Below are 15,833 nucleotides of genomic sequence, written 5' to 3' on the forward strand. Positions count from 1 at the left end.
ATTTATGCTAAGAAACATGGATGTCTTGTGTAGGTCAACAACATAAAAATATCCAAATTAGTGACGTGACACTCTTTATACTTACATTTATGCTAACAAACATGGATGTCTTGTAGGTCAACAACATAAAAATATCCAAATTAGTGACGAGACACCCTTTATACTTACATTTATGCTAAGAAACATGGATGTCTTGTAGGTCAACAACATAAAAATATCAAAAGCAGTGAAGTGAACTCAAGTGTCTACGTAAAAATTATAAACGCTTGCATCCGTTGTGTGTGAAGTTTTCATTTGTGTAAGCTTCTCAGCGTTTCAACATTCATTAATTTTCTGTTCCGCTTGTCCTCACTGGGGTCGCGGTGTGTGTCAATATTTCCTTACCAAATCTGTCGTTCTTGAACGCAACACGCATTTAAAAACTCAGAGCAAACATTCCTTTACTCGTGTCAAGAAGCGAAGGTAGCGAAACGCCATGGCGGAGTCACCACTTTTCTTGTTGTCGAATGAAGTTGCTCGCCTGTTACGCTATAAAGACTTGATCCCTCGTCTGGAGGAAACTTTGGCTAAATTTTCCACAAGAGACCCAGCGGAGGTGATCCAGCCTCTGCGGACCACTCTGCTTCTGCAGAAACTGAACGGGTAGGCTGATTGTGTTGCGTTAAGTAATATGTGCTTCCCCACCTCTAAAATATCAACAGTATAAGATTATGCATCAATATTTTACAATAAAAAAGCAGACACACAAAATTAATAATCAGTGAAATAGCTTTAATTTTTCCTTGCTTGAACTTTGCACAAGTGCTGGTGTTAAAAGTAAATACTGTAGAGCAGGTGTGTCAAACTCGTTTTCATTGAGGGCCATATGGCAGTTATGGCTGCCTTCTTCGGGCCACTTGTAACTGTTATTATATATGAATATAAATATAACCTCATGATATTATTACACAATTGCCCATGCATTTGATTATTATATTTTTACTAACAAAGTGATGGATAACTTGCTTTGAATTGAGAAGTGAAGTGAACATATGTCAAGGTGACAAGCAGACATTCGGGGATTTATTTTTGATAACAAAAAATGCTTGGAATATCTGATCAGATAATATTGAAGTGCAACAGACATGTGTAGGCGTACTCTGAAATCATTTAAACACTGAACTTTGTAAGCCTTTTTGAGTGAGTCCCATGTTTGTTTAAAATGAAAACAAACCGTAGCCAACTTTAAACATAAAAAAGCTCCTCACATTTCTGCATATCAGTGTTGTTTGCTCAATAGCATTTACGCTTGTGCTGAATTGTCATCAACGACCATTGTATTTGTCCTGTCCTTGACTGTTTATTTAATAACTGGGAGAATAGATGTGTTGACATTTTTATGAACGATTCTTTCATGTATTCTCCATCCGTGAATGGCTTCCCCCTCCTTCCCATCTCTTGTGCAGCCCAGTGTTGCCAGCTTGGCCATTTTCTCACACACGACTTTCCAAACCCTCTTGGTGACTTATTTTCCCAAAAGCGATGAGCAACAAATGTAGGGACTGATAGTTGGAGACTGGTTTTTGGTAGACTAAGTGAAAGCACGTACTGTTCTGCGGTTGCTGCCAAAATGTCCGCCCCCCTCACAGCAGTCCCAAGCGGTCAATGCAGTCAGCTCCCGCGGCACACTATCTTGCAGTCCCAAGCGATCAATGCAGTCAGCTCCCGCGGCACACTATCTTCCTATCCTAGTCACCACCTCGGCGATTAGCGCATCATGGGCTCGGAGCACATAGCTACAGCACGATTCTCGTTATAAAACGTATTGCTATGCGGTCGTTAATTACATAGTTTTATTTTACTGTGCAGTAAATTGCTTCCGACCCTCACCTTTTTTCTCTCCAGTGAGACTATAAAGCATAAAGCTACTTTGTTTTTCTGGGTGATTATTTGAATTAATTTAATTGAATTAATCACAAGTCAGTGATGATGATGATGACACTGCGTTCCAAATTATTATGCAAATTGTATTTAAGTATCATAAAGATTAAATCCTGTGTTTTTCCGTTAAACTCATGGATGGTATTGTGTCTCAGGGCTCTGTGGATCACTGAAATCAATCACATACTTCTGTGATAAGTAGTTGGCCAGCTGAGCCCAATTAAAGGAAAAACTACTTAAGAAGAATGTTCCACATTATTAAGCAGACCACCATTTTCAAGCAATATGGGAAAGAAAAAGGACCTCTCTGCTGCTGAAAAGCGTGAAATAGTTGAATGCCTTGGACAAGGTATGAAAACCTTAGATATTTCACGAAAACTTAAGCGTGATCATCGTACCATTAACAGATTTGTGGCTGATTCAGAGCACACACGGGTTCATGCAGATAAAGGCAAAATAAGGAAGGTTTCTGCTAGACAAACACGCCGGACTAAGAGAGCAGCTGCTAAAATGCCATTACATAGCAGCAAACAGGTATTTGAAGCTGCTGGTGTCGCTGAAGTCCCACGAACATCAAGGTGTCAGATCCTCCAGAGGGTTGCAGTTCTGCATAAACCTTTTATTCGACCACCCCTAAACAATGCTCACAAGCAGAAACGGCTGCAGTGGGCCCAGAAATACATGAAGACCAATTTTCAAACAGTCTTGTTCACTGATGAGTGCCGTGCAACCCTGGATGGTCCAGATGGATGGAGTAGTGGATGGTTGGTGCATGGCCACCATGTCCCAACAAGGCTGTGACGTCAGCAAGGAGGTGGTGGAGTCATGTTTTGGGCTGGAATCATAGGGAAAGATCTGGTCGGCCCCTTTAGGGTCCCTGACGGTGTGAAAATGACTTCTGCAAAGTATGTTGAGTTTCTGACTGACCACTTTCTTCCATGGTACAAAAGGAAGAATCGTGCTTTCCGTAACAAAATCATCTTCATGCACGACAATGCACCATCTCATGCTGCAAGGAATACCTCTGCTTCATTGGCTGCTATGGGCATAAAAGGGGAGAAACTCATGGTGTGGCCCCCCTCCTCCCCTGACCTCAATCCTATTGAGAATCTCTGGAGCATCCTCAAGCAAAAGATCTATGAGGGTGGAAGGCAGTTCACATCCAAACAGCAACTCTGGGAGGCTGTTCTGACATCCTGCAAAGACATTCAAGCAGAAACTCTCCACAAACTCACAAGTTCTATGGATGCAAGAATTGTGAAGCTGCTATCAAACAAGGGGTCCTATGTTAACATGTAACTTGACCTGTTAAGATGTATTGGATTGGAATAGCTTTTTATTTTAGTAAACATGACCTTATATTGCTGTAAATTCAACAAATTACTATTTTCAGTTCTTTACAAACTAGAAAACGTCTTTAAACTATGTTGTGCATAATACGTCTCAAGACGTCTCAAGAAGCCTTTTCCTCGATTGCGTTTTAAGTTTTTTTTCTTTTTTAAATACTGTTTTCATGAGGAGTTTTGTTCAATAACATTTTAAATAAAATTTGACAGCTAATGACTTGAAAATTATGCTGATCATCATTTGCATCACGTACTTTGGAAAATCAAACAAAAACATCATTTGCATAATAATTTGGAACGCAGTGGATAGTGTATCAAAGGTATTAACAAAGCCATTACTGAAATAAATGTTTTATTGTGTAAATACTTCCAGTTAACTATCCATATAATATACAGTAAGTATTATTATTCAGTGTGTTGTTAAGCGGGGATGGTCTAGTGGTTAGCGTGTTGGCCACGCAGTCAGGAGATTGGGAAGACCTGGGTTTGAAACGCCGTTGAGCATCTCTGTGTGGAATTTACATGTTCTCCCCGTGCGTGCGTGGGTTTTCTCCGGGTACTCTGGCTTCTTCTCACATTCCAAAAACGTGTTTGTTTAGTCAATTGGTGACTCTAAATTGTCCATAGGTATGAATGTGAGTGTGAATGGTTGTTTGTCTATATGTGCCCTGCCATTGGCTGGCCAGCAGTCCAGGGTGTACTCAGCTTTTCGCCCAAAAGTCAGGTGGGAAATGGTGGGCGGATATACGGGCTTCATCTAGCTAGGGGCTGGGGGGCTGGTCAGAGGTGGTGTCATGTCCATCAGGAAGGAGGTTTGTCTTTCTGGATGCCATGAAAACACAGAACTTCAAAAGCCGAGCGCCTCTTTTCTCATAAGTACAGCAAACAAGTCAGGTGGTCAGAAACAGGCTCTAGGGACACATACTACTACCATTATAACATAATTAAAAAGTGCATTTTTGTATCATAAGGGCACCTTTAAAGTAAAGCAAGTAAAGTTCGGAATATGGCCTTTTCAAAACAAAATGCCCACCTTCCTGTTTGTTTTCAAGCATAGGCAAATCGACACTTAAATCACCATTTATGTGAATCTCCAAAGGTTTTGTTTACCCAGCAACATAAATTCCTGAAGTGTGATTGGATGAAAAAGCTCTAACATAGACCACAAGGGAGAGCTATAAAGTGAAGAAAATATCTACTGGTAACAATTTAAAAAGTACACTTTACTATTACATTTGTAAAGTGTTTAGGCCAACAGCCGACCACAAAATAAATACTTTTATGACTTTAAAACCTTTTTTGAACGTTTTTTTTTTCAACTTTAACAGTAACTTTGCAGTGATGCCTTCATACATGGAAAACGATGGAATACTGTGCACAAAGTTGCTGTCTTGCTACAAACGAGAGAAAGGCTCCACATTGCCAGCTCTTCAAGCCACAGTGGTGCTGCTGGATCCTGCGATTGGAAACTTGAAGGCCGTGAGTAACACTCAGGTGTACACGACAAAGATCTGCTATGCATGACAGGCTATTTTAACATTGATCTGCAGGTGATGGAAGGAAATGTCATCACATGCATGAGGACGGCTGCAGTGTCTGCCATCTCTGCGAAGGTTTAAGCTCCACTTTCAGTTTAGTTGTCATTGAAAATATTCACTAACTTTTGGATACTGTGTTCGTACAGCTGCTCATGTCTCCCCATGCAGAGGTGTTGGCCATCTTGGGAACAGGCCAACAGGCTCTGAGTCATTACAGTGTCTTCACTGAGACATTTTCATTCAAAGAGGTATGAAAGATAACAGTAGACAATGTGTAATTTGGCACCAGTGGTTGTTTATCATTTGCAGTGGTCAACCACAAGTTCTTTTACATTCTGGGGTGGAATGTGCACCCTTATCCAGATTTGTACCAAAGTTGAATGTTCAATCTTCCTTGACATAAAAACTCACAAGCAACAAACCTAAACTCTTAAAGGCATCCTTTTTAACCACCCAAGTCAAACATTAACATGAATGGCTGTAATATGTTAATGTTTGAGCCCAATATAACAGCTAAATCTTCAGTTTGGAACACAAAGTAACAAACGCTTATAATTTGAGGCTGCCTGGAATGTAAAGCTGCTAACATTTTGTTCATAGTGCTCATTTATGTTCATGGCTCTCCATGAAAAGGTGCGAGTGTGGGGCCACACAAAACAAGGGACGGAAAGGTTTCAAAGTTCAGTCAGCGGACCCGTAAACGTCTGCGACTCAGCGGAAATGGCAGTGAAGGGCGCTGACGTCATAGTGACAGTGACCTCAAGTTCAGAGCCGGTGCTCTTTGGACAGTGGGTCAAACCAGGAGCCCACGTGGCAGGTGAGGAGCTTCAACTGCTCTCAAAGTTCATGTAGGGAATCAACAACTTCTTGTTGCCGGGCAGCGGTGGGAGCCTGCAACGAAACCTCGCGGGAACTTGATGATGTGCTGATGAAGGAGGCGGTGATCTATACTGACTGCAGGGAAGGAGCCATGACTGAGTCTGGAGACATCATCCTCTCTGGGGTCAGTGACTAACGACTTAATTAAGGCATTAATGTACATACGAGGTCCAATGTATGACAAATAGTACCTTGTCAAAAATAATAATGCTCATTTTGATGTTTGTTGTGGTTGTAGACCTGGACTGCATTGTACTCAAAGCTGGTCCCTAAATAAGAGCTTCAAAATTCAAAAAGAAGAAATGGGAGTGCGAAAAATTATAGTAAGCAATTTATTCAAGTGAAATCGGCTGTTCATCAGCTGATCAAAAGATCACAGCCTTTAAAAGGCTTCAATGTAATTTTCTGTCAGGTATTCGTACTGTCATGATCGCTTGATGGCAAAGGCTTTCTCTCCTTGAGTGCGGTGGGATTGTTGAGCTGCATAAGTAAGGCCTCTCGCAGCACGCCATTGCTACTGAGGTTGGCTGCAGTAAGACAGTCAATGTAAACTCCTTCAAAGATCCTGAGGGTTATGGAACAAAAAAGTCAAGTGGTAGACCCAAAAAAAAAGTCACGATCCTCGGTCAAAATGGAAGTTATTGGTGCCGAATGCCTTCCAATAACCATCAGACGGCATCTGGGAGAAAAGGGTTTTAGGAACAGACAACTTCTTCAAAGACCTCGTCTCCTTCAACACCATAAAATTGCCCATTTGCAATTCGCACAAGAGCACCAAACATGGGACGTTGAAAATTGGAAGAAATTTTAGTAACCTTGGCAGTCCTGACGGCTTCCAACGTTACTGGCATGACAAAGAGATCCCACCTGAGATGTTTTCCACACAGTACAGTGGAGGGCGCCATCATGATCTGGGGTGCTTTTTCCTTCAATGGAACAATGGCGCTGCAGGTTGTGTCAGGGCATCAAACGGCAGCTGGTTATGTGGAGATGTTGCAGGGACATCCCTTATGACTGAAGGCCCTCGTCTGTGTAGTAACGATTAGGTTTTTGTACAGGACAACGCTGCAGTTTACAATGCCCGCCAGCCAGTAATAAAAGAGTGAGTAATAAACTCACTCTTTTGGACCATCCTGCGTGTTCCCCTGATCTAAATCCAATTGAGAACATTTGGGGATGGATGGCAAGGGACGTTCCAGACAGTGGATGCCCTCTGTGAAGCCATCTTCACCACCTGGAGCACCATTCCCACGTGCCTCCTGGAAACACTGGCATCAAGCATGCCCAAACCCATTTTTGAGGTGATTAACAAGAATGGCGCAGCTAATCATTACTGAGTCCTTTTTTGAACATTTTATTTCTATTTTAGGGGAGTTTCTTTTTGCATTTTGAACCTCTAATTAGAAACTCCTTATGTTCCAATGGTGGAAAATGTAAATTCTAAAACGTAAGATCAAGAGTGTATTAGAGCACTACAACTATACACCAACCACAACTACAGTATAAACATAATGAATTGTAATTGCACATTTGTTTGTAAGGCAGATTTCTGATATACTGTAGCTCTTGTAATTCAACTTGTATTTGATAGTGTAGGTAGGTGCACCTAATGAAGTGCTCAACGAGTGTATACATGTGAGGACAAAGTAACATGTTTTTGTCAGGCTGAGGTGTTTGCAGAGCTCGGAGAAGTTATCAATGGAAAAAAAGCTGCGCTCAGAGAGAAGACAACTGTGTTTAAATCCCTTGGTGAGCAACACCTGACACTTTAAATGTGACCAAGTCACCGTTTTCTTTTAACAGGATAATGTGTAACTTTTTCCAGGAATGGGGGTTGAGGATGCAGTGAGTGCCAAGTTGGTGTTTGACCGATGGAAAGCAAGCCAAGCGGTTTAAAATCGTCCCTATGCGAGACAAGCTAAATGCATTGAATGCCAAATGAATTATTAAAACCATCATAACGGGACTGAATGTTCAAGTCTTTATTTACTTAAAAAACAATCATACCATATTAAGCAAGTGTGCACCACTGAAACACTGTTAAAATGAGTTCAGATTCGACCATTGCTCAAGTGAAAATAAAACTGTTTAAATGTTACAGCTGACGATATCACACTGTATGACACACACTGGCTGATAATGAAACACAGCAATATCTGAATGTCATGACAGTACCAAGAGTTTAAAATAATTTTAAAAAAATCTTAAGAGAAATGTAAAATGTTAACCACAGGAAAGCAACAAAGTAAATTCACAACAAATACAAGCTGAGCACATCTGAACCTTAGCAATGAAAAACACTTTCAATTAGTGTTGAAATACTGAACTCTTATGCGTACAACACTTTTAAGTCGTTTGTTTAAGTCCAACTCCCAAACCGGTTCCTTCACAATGTTGTTTGGATTATGTATGTCTGCAAGTAAAAACATGTTTAACTCCAACTATCAAACCGGTTCCTTCACAATGTTGTTTGGATTATGTATGTCTGCAAGTAAAAACATGTTTAACTCCAACTATCAAACCGGTTCCTTCATAATGTTGTTTGCATTATGTATGTCTGCAAGTAAAAACATGTTTAACTCCAACCACCAAACCGGTTCCTTCACAATGTTGTTTGCATTATGTATGTCTGCAAGTAAAAACATGTTTAACTCCAACTATCAAACCGGTTCCTTCATAATGTTGTTTGCATTATGTATGTCTGCAAGTAAAAACAAAAAGGAAAAGAAAACATTTTAGTGTTAGAGGGCAAACAAAAGGTCCTTCAATCACTAAAACCAGAATGACTGGAAACAAACGGGAAATTATTATCCTAAAATGTTGTTTTTACCACCACATGCGTTTTTAACTGTCAAGGTTTGCTATTAAACATTCTCAGTTGTCTTCTCATAAAGTTAGATGTCATGAAGGCAGCAGGAATTTCAGTATAAAGGTGAATTTCTTCATAAAATCACTTCTGTAAAAATCCTCACTTTCTTCATAATCCCGAAATTAAAACAGAATTGACTGGACGCTACAAATCAAGCTAAAACTGAATTTACAAGGAGCTCCTCTGATCTCATCAGCGTTATGATGAGCAGAGATATATTTCCAGGAACGCTGACAGCCAACTAACTCTTTCATCTGAGTGGGCCAGACTGCAGCTGTACTCTTGCCTTTACAAAATTCTGCACTTCCTCCTCCTTTTCTTGACGGGCGGCGGGCACAGGACCGCCCGGATGGCTTCGTCAAACACCGTCTTAAGGCCACGCTGCGTCAAAGCTGAACACTCGAGATACTTCACAGCGCCTGGTGAGTGGAAAAAAAAAAAAAAAAAAAAATCAATTAAAGAGTGCTGCAATACAATGAAATTACATGTATTGTTACTACAAGGGCCACTATTATACACACTGACTAGGGGTGGGACACGATCTCACGAGATTAAAACATGACGAGATTTCTCATTTGGAGAAATCTGTCTTGCAAGAACAGGGCAGCCAAAAGCCAATCAGACTTAACTATGGCATCACTGCTATGAATGATACAGTAACATGGAAGTGGCAGTGTGCAAGGCATTATTGGAACCACACATTAAGTGTGGCTGTTTTTTTCCGTCGTTGAATATTCCGGAAACCAAAAATTGCTACTAGGGACAGTAGCAAGCAGATGCTGTGGTAGTTCTACATTTGATCGAAGTTACTTAGATTTGTCAGATCAAAATATGTAGATTGTCCGACTTGTCTGCACCCTTAATCACTATATTTGGCTGAGTGCACTTCACAAGCAGCGCTTCCTAACAGACAAAGAGATCTGTGAAAGTCAAAAAGTGTTTTTTGCTTTAAGTATCCGCCGCGCGCACTTCCGCCGCTGCATTCCCGCGCAGGCGAGCAAGAGCGACGCTTCGCCTCCAATTGTACAAAAGTATCGCCGTGCAATGTCGGTCTGAAAGCTGCATAAACCCCTCCAGAAGAACCTTGCCAAGAAGTAAACACCTTGCCTTCTTGGCAAGGTTCTTCTTGACAAACTGTAACCATTATTAAACCAAGACAGTCTGGCTCGCCAAACACACATGGGTGTACAAAGTGTGGCACAGGGGCCATCTGTGGAACGTGACTCATTGCAGAAATAAAATAAAACCCAGCAAAAGTGGAAAAATAGAGCAAAAAGGCGGAAAAATAGAGCAAAAAGGCATAATGTAACTAGAAAACACTAAAATGCTAATACTTAAAACTAACATGAGACAGTACGAATTGCCTGAGGAAATACACGTCTGAAATGCCAATTCCGCAACTTCACAGAGTGATAGATGACATAATGAAATACAGCATTATTATGATATTTTATTATTATTATTACATATTATAACAGTGGTTTATTTGGTATCAAAAAATGTCTTAACGTTAAAATCTCATCTCGTTCTAATGGACCCAATCTTTTTAATGGTCTCGTGAGTTGGGTGTCTCAAGACACCCTTAATGTTCAGCTTTAACTTTTACTTTCTTTATATATTAAAGACACTGAAAGTAACGATTGAAAACACTGAGAATTAAAAAATGTTCAGTGTAAAATCAACTGCTCTGACGGTCGACATTCTCATTTGAAAACAAATGTGTTGATCGGAATCAATTATAATGGAATTACTGTTCCAATATCAAAATGTCACCATCATAAAACTCTTAATTGCTGCATAAGCAAGTAATATTTTAATTTTCATACATGGGGAAAATGAAATCAACCCCTTTATAAAAATAAAAATCACTCACCCTCACAGAAAGTGAGTAGAATGCATTGCTAAAGGCAAGTCAACTTTGCACTTTTTTCATTTTAACATTCTTAACTTTACTTGAAGTGTATAAGTTATAAGACATTTGCGGCCTTCTTAAGTCGCACTAACGTCGTCTAAATGTCATGCATGAGGCCTGACTTTTCCTACTATGAAGGGCATTTGACTGTATCTTTGAATGTGCATGTGTGTGTGTTTCACTAACTTATTTCTTTCGCCATGGCCAAGCCCTGAGGGTAGATGATGGGCGTGAGTTTCTTCTCCTTGAGCTTCTCGATGGTGTCCTTGTCGTCTCTTAAGTCGAGCTTGGTGCCCACCAGGATGATGGGGGTGTTGGGGCAGTGATGTCTCACCTCAGGGTACCACTGGTGGACAAAGACACAAGGACAATGGGAAGACTGTAAGTCACATAAAGCAAATGGATGCAACAATGGCTACCCTTACATGCAGTCAAATAACCTTATCATAACCGGAATATTAGTAATAACCCGGTTGCGCACTGCCATGTAAACACCAATAACCCTTTTGAAAAATCGGAATATGCTCATATTAAGTTTTTTTAGAAACCCAAATATTACCCCTGGGTTCCTCCTTTTCTAACCCGAAAATCGGATCATGTATACTCCTATAGGGATATCCCGATCAAACTTGTGTCTTTGGCAGGAACTACTTTACTTGTAAACATGACGACATGCAAAACCCCACACTTGTGGAGCGAGGGGGAAACATGCCACCTTGTAACATGCCACCTTGTAAGTGTGGTGAAAGACAAGAACATTATGTCTTTTATTGACGGTAGAAAGTACCGCAATAGCGAAATCTATCAAAAGGTGAGCAAGCAGTTACGTGAAGCAGGGTTTGTACAAACGCATCTTCAAAAGTGTCCGGGCGGTCTCTGGGGATATGGATGTGGATGGCATAGCTCCAGTTCCATTTCCTATTTCTTCACGTTCTCGCCTTCCATTAATGACGGAAGAGACAGAATAGTGTCAAGTACTGGTGGTGGGTCAGTACCAGCACCAAAACGCAAACAAAGGCGTTCATTAGCCGCCGTGGCGGTGTTGTTTTTGGAAACAGGAAGAAGAAGTGGAAATGAAACGTGCGTCAAGACGTTGTCTGCGCTGGGTTTTTGTTTTTTTTTTCACGTCGCGCATGTAAACTGGTTATTCCGAATGTTTCAGACACCGGAATATTGACCTTAACCTGAATACTGACTGCATGTAACGTAGTCAATGAAACCTCTGAAGTCAAAATTGATACAATTTGGAATTTGACCGACTCCAAGTGAGTTTTGCTTTTGCTTTTGCTTGTGATGCCACCACAGAGGGGTACCACGTATGGCAAAGTGGAAAAATGTGGTGATGACCATGGAACCAGCTATTTAACTATGCTCAGTACAATACGGCTAAATTGACAACAATAATAATAACAATAGAAGAATAACTGTGCTGGAAAATGAGCTGCATTTAGTCTTTCCGTGAACATCCGAAACACAAGTGACTCAATTGAGTACACATCAGTTAAGAATGCTAAAAAAGTATGACGTACGTAAGAGTGGCAACGTGCACTCAGTAATCCTCTCTCTAGATTCATTACTTGTTGCCACATAGGAGGGCAAGTAGAGAATTTATATTGTATTGTGAGAATGTTATTTACAAAATGCCTGTACAGTTTATAAACATGTTATGATAGCAACTGTTCAAACTATTATTTCTAATTCCATATTTTCCTATTGAAAAATGTCATTCTAAATCCAAACACTTTGGAGGTTGACCAGCTTCCCGCAATGTATTCGATTCAAAAATGAAGGTGCCACTGTACATCCACAACCAACACAATATGCATTATGTAAAACATTCACATTACAATGTGAAGGACTTTTCTCACCTTAGCTCGAACATTTTCAAAAGAGGCGGGGCTGACTAGTGAGAAGCAAATCAGGAAGACATCCTTGGGAGGAAAAAAAACAAAAGAAATCACTGTTAAGATATTTTCTGACACATAACATATATTCTGCACAATCCAAAGACAACCAATACAAGATCTCATGCAATCTCTAAATTAAAACGTCTGTTTCTACTTTGGATAGCTTCTTTGGCAACATGAATGGGGAGAAGTCTCCACCACTGCATATTAAAAGTACTAATAAACATATTGTTACATGAATACCTCTCTGACGGTGTTCATCAGAACTGAGCATTATTATTTTTGCAAAAACAGAATGGAACTTTGAGATTAAATCTTGCCGGAATACTTAATGTTGTGGCTACAGAGTGTACATCCCAGATAATTCTAAAACATCATCATAGTCCACAGGTTCACACAAACTTAGCAAAACTATGTTAACTTAAAACTGACTCCCACTCTTTGAGGCACAGAGGCATACTTGTAGAGAAGACAAAAGGAAGTGAACAAGAGTTCCATTCACTCGCTTCAGCTGCCTTCCAGACTGTGTATAGGTACTATGGATACAAGGCTCCACATTGCTGAGTGTGCACAGTCTAGTCTGTCTTGCCAATGTCTCCAGAGGAGTCATAGGCTGAAGGCATAACAACACAGTGCTGCTAGTCTACATACTGTCTGTGGGTAGGAAAGTGGCCTCAGTCGGTCGTAGTCCTCCTGTCCCGCTGTATCCCATAACCCGAGGTTCACCGGCTTCCCATCCACCATCACATTGGCAGAGTAGTTGTCAAAGCTGAAGGCAGAGGTCACAAGATAAATTGAAGAAAAACCTTTGATATGAATAGGATTTGACAGGTTGTAGTGTGTTTTGCTTACACTGTAGGGATGTACTCTCCAGGGAATGCATTAGTAGTGTAGCTGATGAGCAGGCATGTTTTACCCACAGCCCTGATAAGAGGAACAACAACAGCCTATAAATACGGTCAGAACACACCACATTAAAGCAGGTTTAATATCATTTTGTCACACGGATGCCAATGTGGATGATTGCTTCCCAGCCAAGGAAAGAAAGTCACCACTGCAACTGCACTAGGGGTGTTTTGCTTATTAATCTCTCAATTTTGCAAATTTTTAAAATTTAAATAATGAACCAGAATGTAATTATACTAATAACCATGTTAAAGAATTTCATGCTTAGACATTTGTAGCAACCTAATAACAAACGTTTGGCTTTGTACGTTTGATTTTGATTGTCACGTAGGCACTTTTAACAGTCTGCGTAAGATTATCAGTGCAGTTTGCAGTGGTGTACAATCCTGTCATAAAACTTGTGGATGCTTCATTTAGCTACGGACATTAGTTATTCCATTGGATTGTGAACCTAATTAGCAAAGTTAACAGATGGTTGTGTCAAGGGTTGCTAGGCAGTAGGGCTGCTTATGGGCGCTGATTGCAGCGCTAATAACAACACGGATTACATATTCTAATAGTTTTTTTCATATACAAGATCAAACAAACTACTATATGTCTACTACATGAGATCCTGTCTAATTTGAGGATAAATCTGCCTGACCTATGTGGATTCAGAAAAGGCTGAATAACAGCTGTCACTCATGTTGGCAGCTTGTTAGCCGCTAGCCAACTGGGTCATGCTAATAAAAAACAACTTTGTCCTCAACTGCGGTCACAGTTGATTAGGTGGCTGTTTCAGTAGAATGTAAAAAAAACCAAAAACAAAGTCAGACTCACCCATCACCCACTACCACACACTTAATGGCCTGCATCGAGGAGTTGTGTTGCTAGCCGCTGCAGCTCAATTAGCTTAGCCGGCTAACGGCAGTCGAAAATCAACAAGTCCTGTGTTGCTTTACAAAGTAAAGCGTCCACAGAATGAAGTGGCTGTGGCAGCGTTTGAATTACGGATTAAATCAAGTGTTATCAAACGCGAACACTACAAAATTATGGGAAAAGTAAGACAACACCCAATGGGTGGAAAAAAAACTCTGGAGTCAAGCTTAAAAGGAAAAACGCCCACAGTTTGTGGGAGATAGTGATGTGTCGGTTACGAAAGAAACGGCTCTTAGAACTGGCTCTTTGATGTGACCAGTTGTCCCCTCCCCTTCGCTCACTTTTTTCCCCTCTTCAAGCTGCACGTGATTGGTCAATATGTGTGGCGCCGTTTCCGTGTCAAGCCTGAGCAGGGGAGACGAGGGGCAGTAACACTTTATAAACGTCACAAAAGTACCAAATAAACCAAACATGTCGACACAAGACACCTCATAAAACATTAAACAATACAACCACTGAAGTTGGCATAAATTGTGGATTCTGACGAGAAGACGATAGTCTATGTACTGTAAAGGGGATCTTGAAGCTGTTTTAAGATAACTGTCATTGTATGATATCCAATCCACTTTATTTATATAGCACATTAAATAAAACAGATTATGCTTCACAAAGTGCTTCAGTAGTTAAAATACAAATAGCAACACGAGATGTGATTTAAAGTCATTAGAGTGGGGGACATTTCCAAAAATGTCCAATAAACTCCATGGCAGCTGCTAAAAAAAATGCATATCGCCCTGTACTAATGTATATCATGGAGGAAAGTGTCCACCTTTGGAGTATTACTCGTTGAACTTTCTGTTAAGTTTCTGTTACTTTAGCTTTACAGTGAACAGCGGTCCAGCACAGCTGAATAGATGCTCGCAGGCACCTTGAGGCAACCAGGTGTAGAGATGATGTTTCTTCTGTCAACAAAATATTATAAAATAGTCACAATCCAACCCCACCTCAAAACAGCTACCATTCACACAAATGTTCATTATGATATAACTGTATGCAAAGTCATATGCCTATTTACATTCAAACAGATTATCATTTTCATTTCCCAACTAAATGTTCATTGACCAATTAACTGTAGACTACAAGCCATGGAATTGAATTCGGCTGGTATACAGACGGCAACTGCAGTAACGGTATCTGCACTTGGCTGTTTGGCATTATTTTATTATTGCGTACAGTCCACGTATCGATTCGACTGACATGTAATTAGATGAGGGGATGTCTATTTACTGGTACTTCTATTTTAGATCATGTCAGGTATGACAGCGTTAGCATAATCAATAATTATCAGCAGGTTGCTGGTGTTAACCAACACTGTCTTTTGGTTGCTAGGGGTCGGCAACCTTTGGCATCAAAGAGCCATTTTGCAGACCCACTGAGCTGATGGGAGACCAAGACTAATTTACCAACGTCTTACCCATGCGATGCCACAGAGACCGCGCATGGCAACAACAGAGAATCTTCTCCAAAACAGGGCAGATAATTATAGACAGAAGAATCCGGATCTGTTCCTCCAATGCCATTGTTAAAGTGACAACAGTTACACGGCCGCCTGGGGGTGCTAACTTTCAAAGGTGCTTCAAGTGTTATCCTGCCGTCTTCTAGCGCCGAACAAGTAAGGCATGCCCCACGCAACACGCA

The 15,833-nt window shown here is 40.6% G+C and overlaps 2 protein-coding genes across 2 annotated transcripts; one reads left to right on the forward strand and one right to left on the reverse strand.

Moving 5' to 3' along the window:
* The first annotated feature begins 419 nt into the window (after positions 1 to 419).
* On the forward strand, positions 420 to 8,340 carry crym (crystallin, mu). Its single transcript, XM_054769223.1, has 8 exons — positions 420 to 642; positions 4,595 to 4,745; positions 4,817 to 4,879; positions 4,951 to 5,052; positions 5,438 to 5,621; positions 5,686 to 5,807; positions 7,348 to 7,432; positions 7,509 to 8,340. The coding sequence occupies exons 1-8, from the start codon at positions 476 to 478 to the stop codon at positions 7,577 to 7,579; spliced, it is 945 nt and encodes a 314-aa protein (XP_054625198.1). The 5' UTR covers positions 420 to 475; the 3' UTR covers positions 7,580 to 8,340.
* On the reverse strand, positions 5,080 to 14,430 carry rac1a (Rac family small GTPase 1a). Its single transcript, XM_054769224.1, has 6 exons — positions 14,097 to 14,430; positions 13,224 to 13,295; positions 13,023 to 13,140; positions 12,333 to 12,395; positions 10,651 to 10,810; positions 5,080 to 8,971 (listed from the first exon to the last, which is right to left on the reverse strand). Exons 1-6 carry the CDS (start codon positions 14,129 to 14,131, stop codon positions 8,841 to 8,843), a joined length of 579 nt encoding a protein of 192 aa, XP_054625199.1. The 5' UTR covers positions 14,132 to 14,430; the 3' UTR covers positions 5,080 to 8,840.
* Between the last annotated feature and the right edge of the window lie 1,403 nt (positions 14,431 to 15,833).

This window comes from Dunckerocampus dactyliophorus, chromosome 2 (assembly GCF_027744805.1).
Source record: "Dunckerocampus dactyliophorus isolate RoL2022-P2 chromosome 2, RoL_Ddac_1.1, whole genome shotgun sequence".
In the NCBI taxonomy this organism is placed as follows: Eukaryota; Metazoa; Chordata; class Actinopteri; order Syngnathiformes; family Syngnathidae; genus Dunckerocampus; species Dunckerocampus dactyliophorus.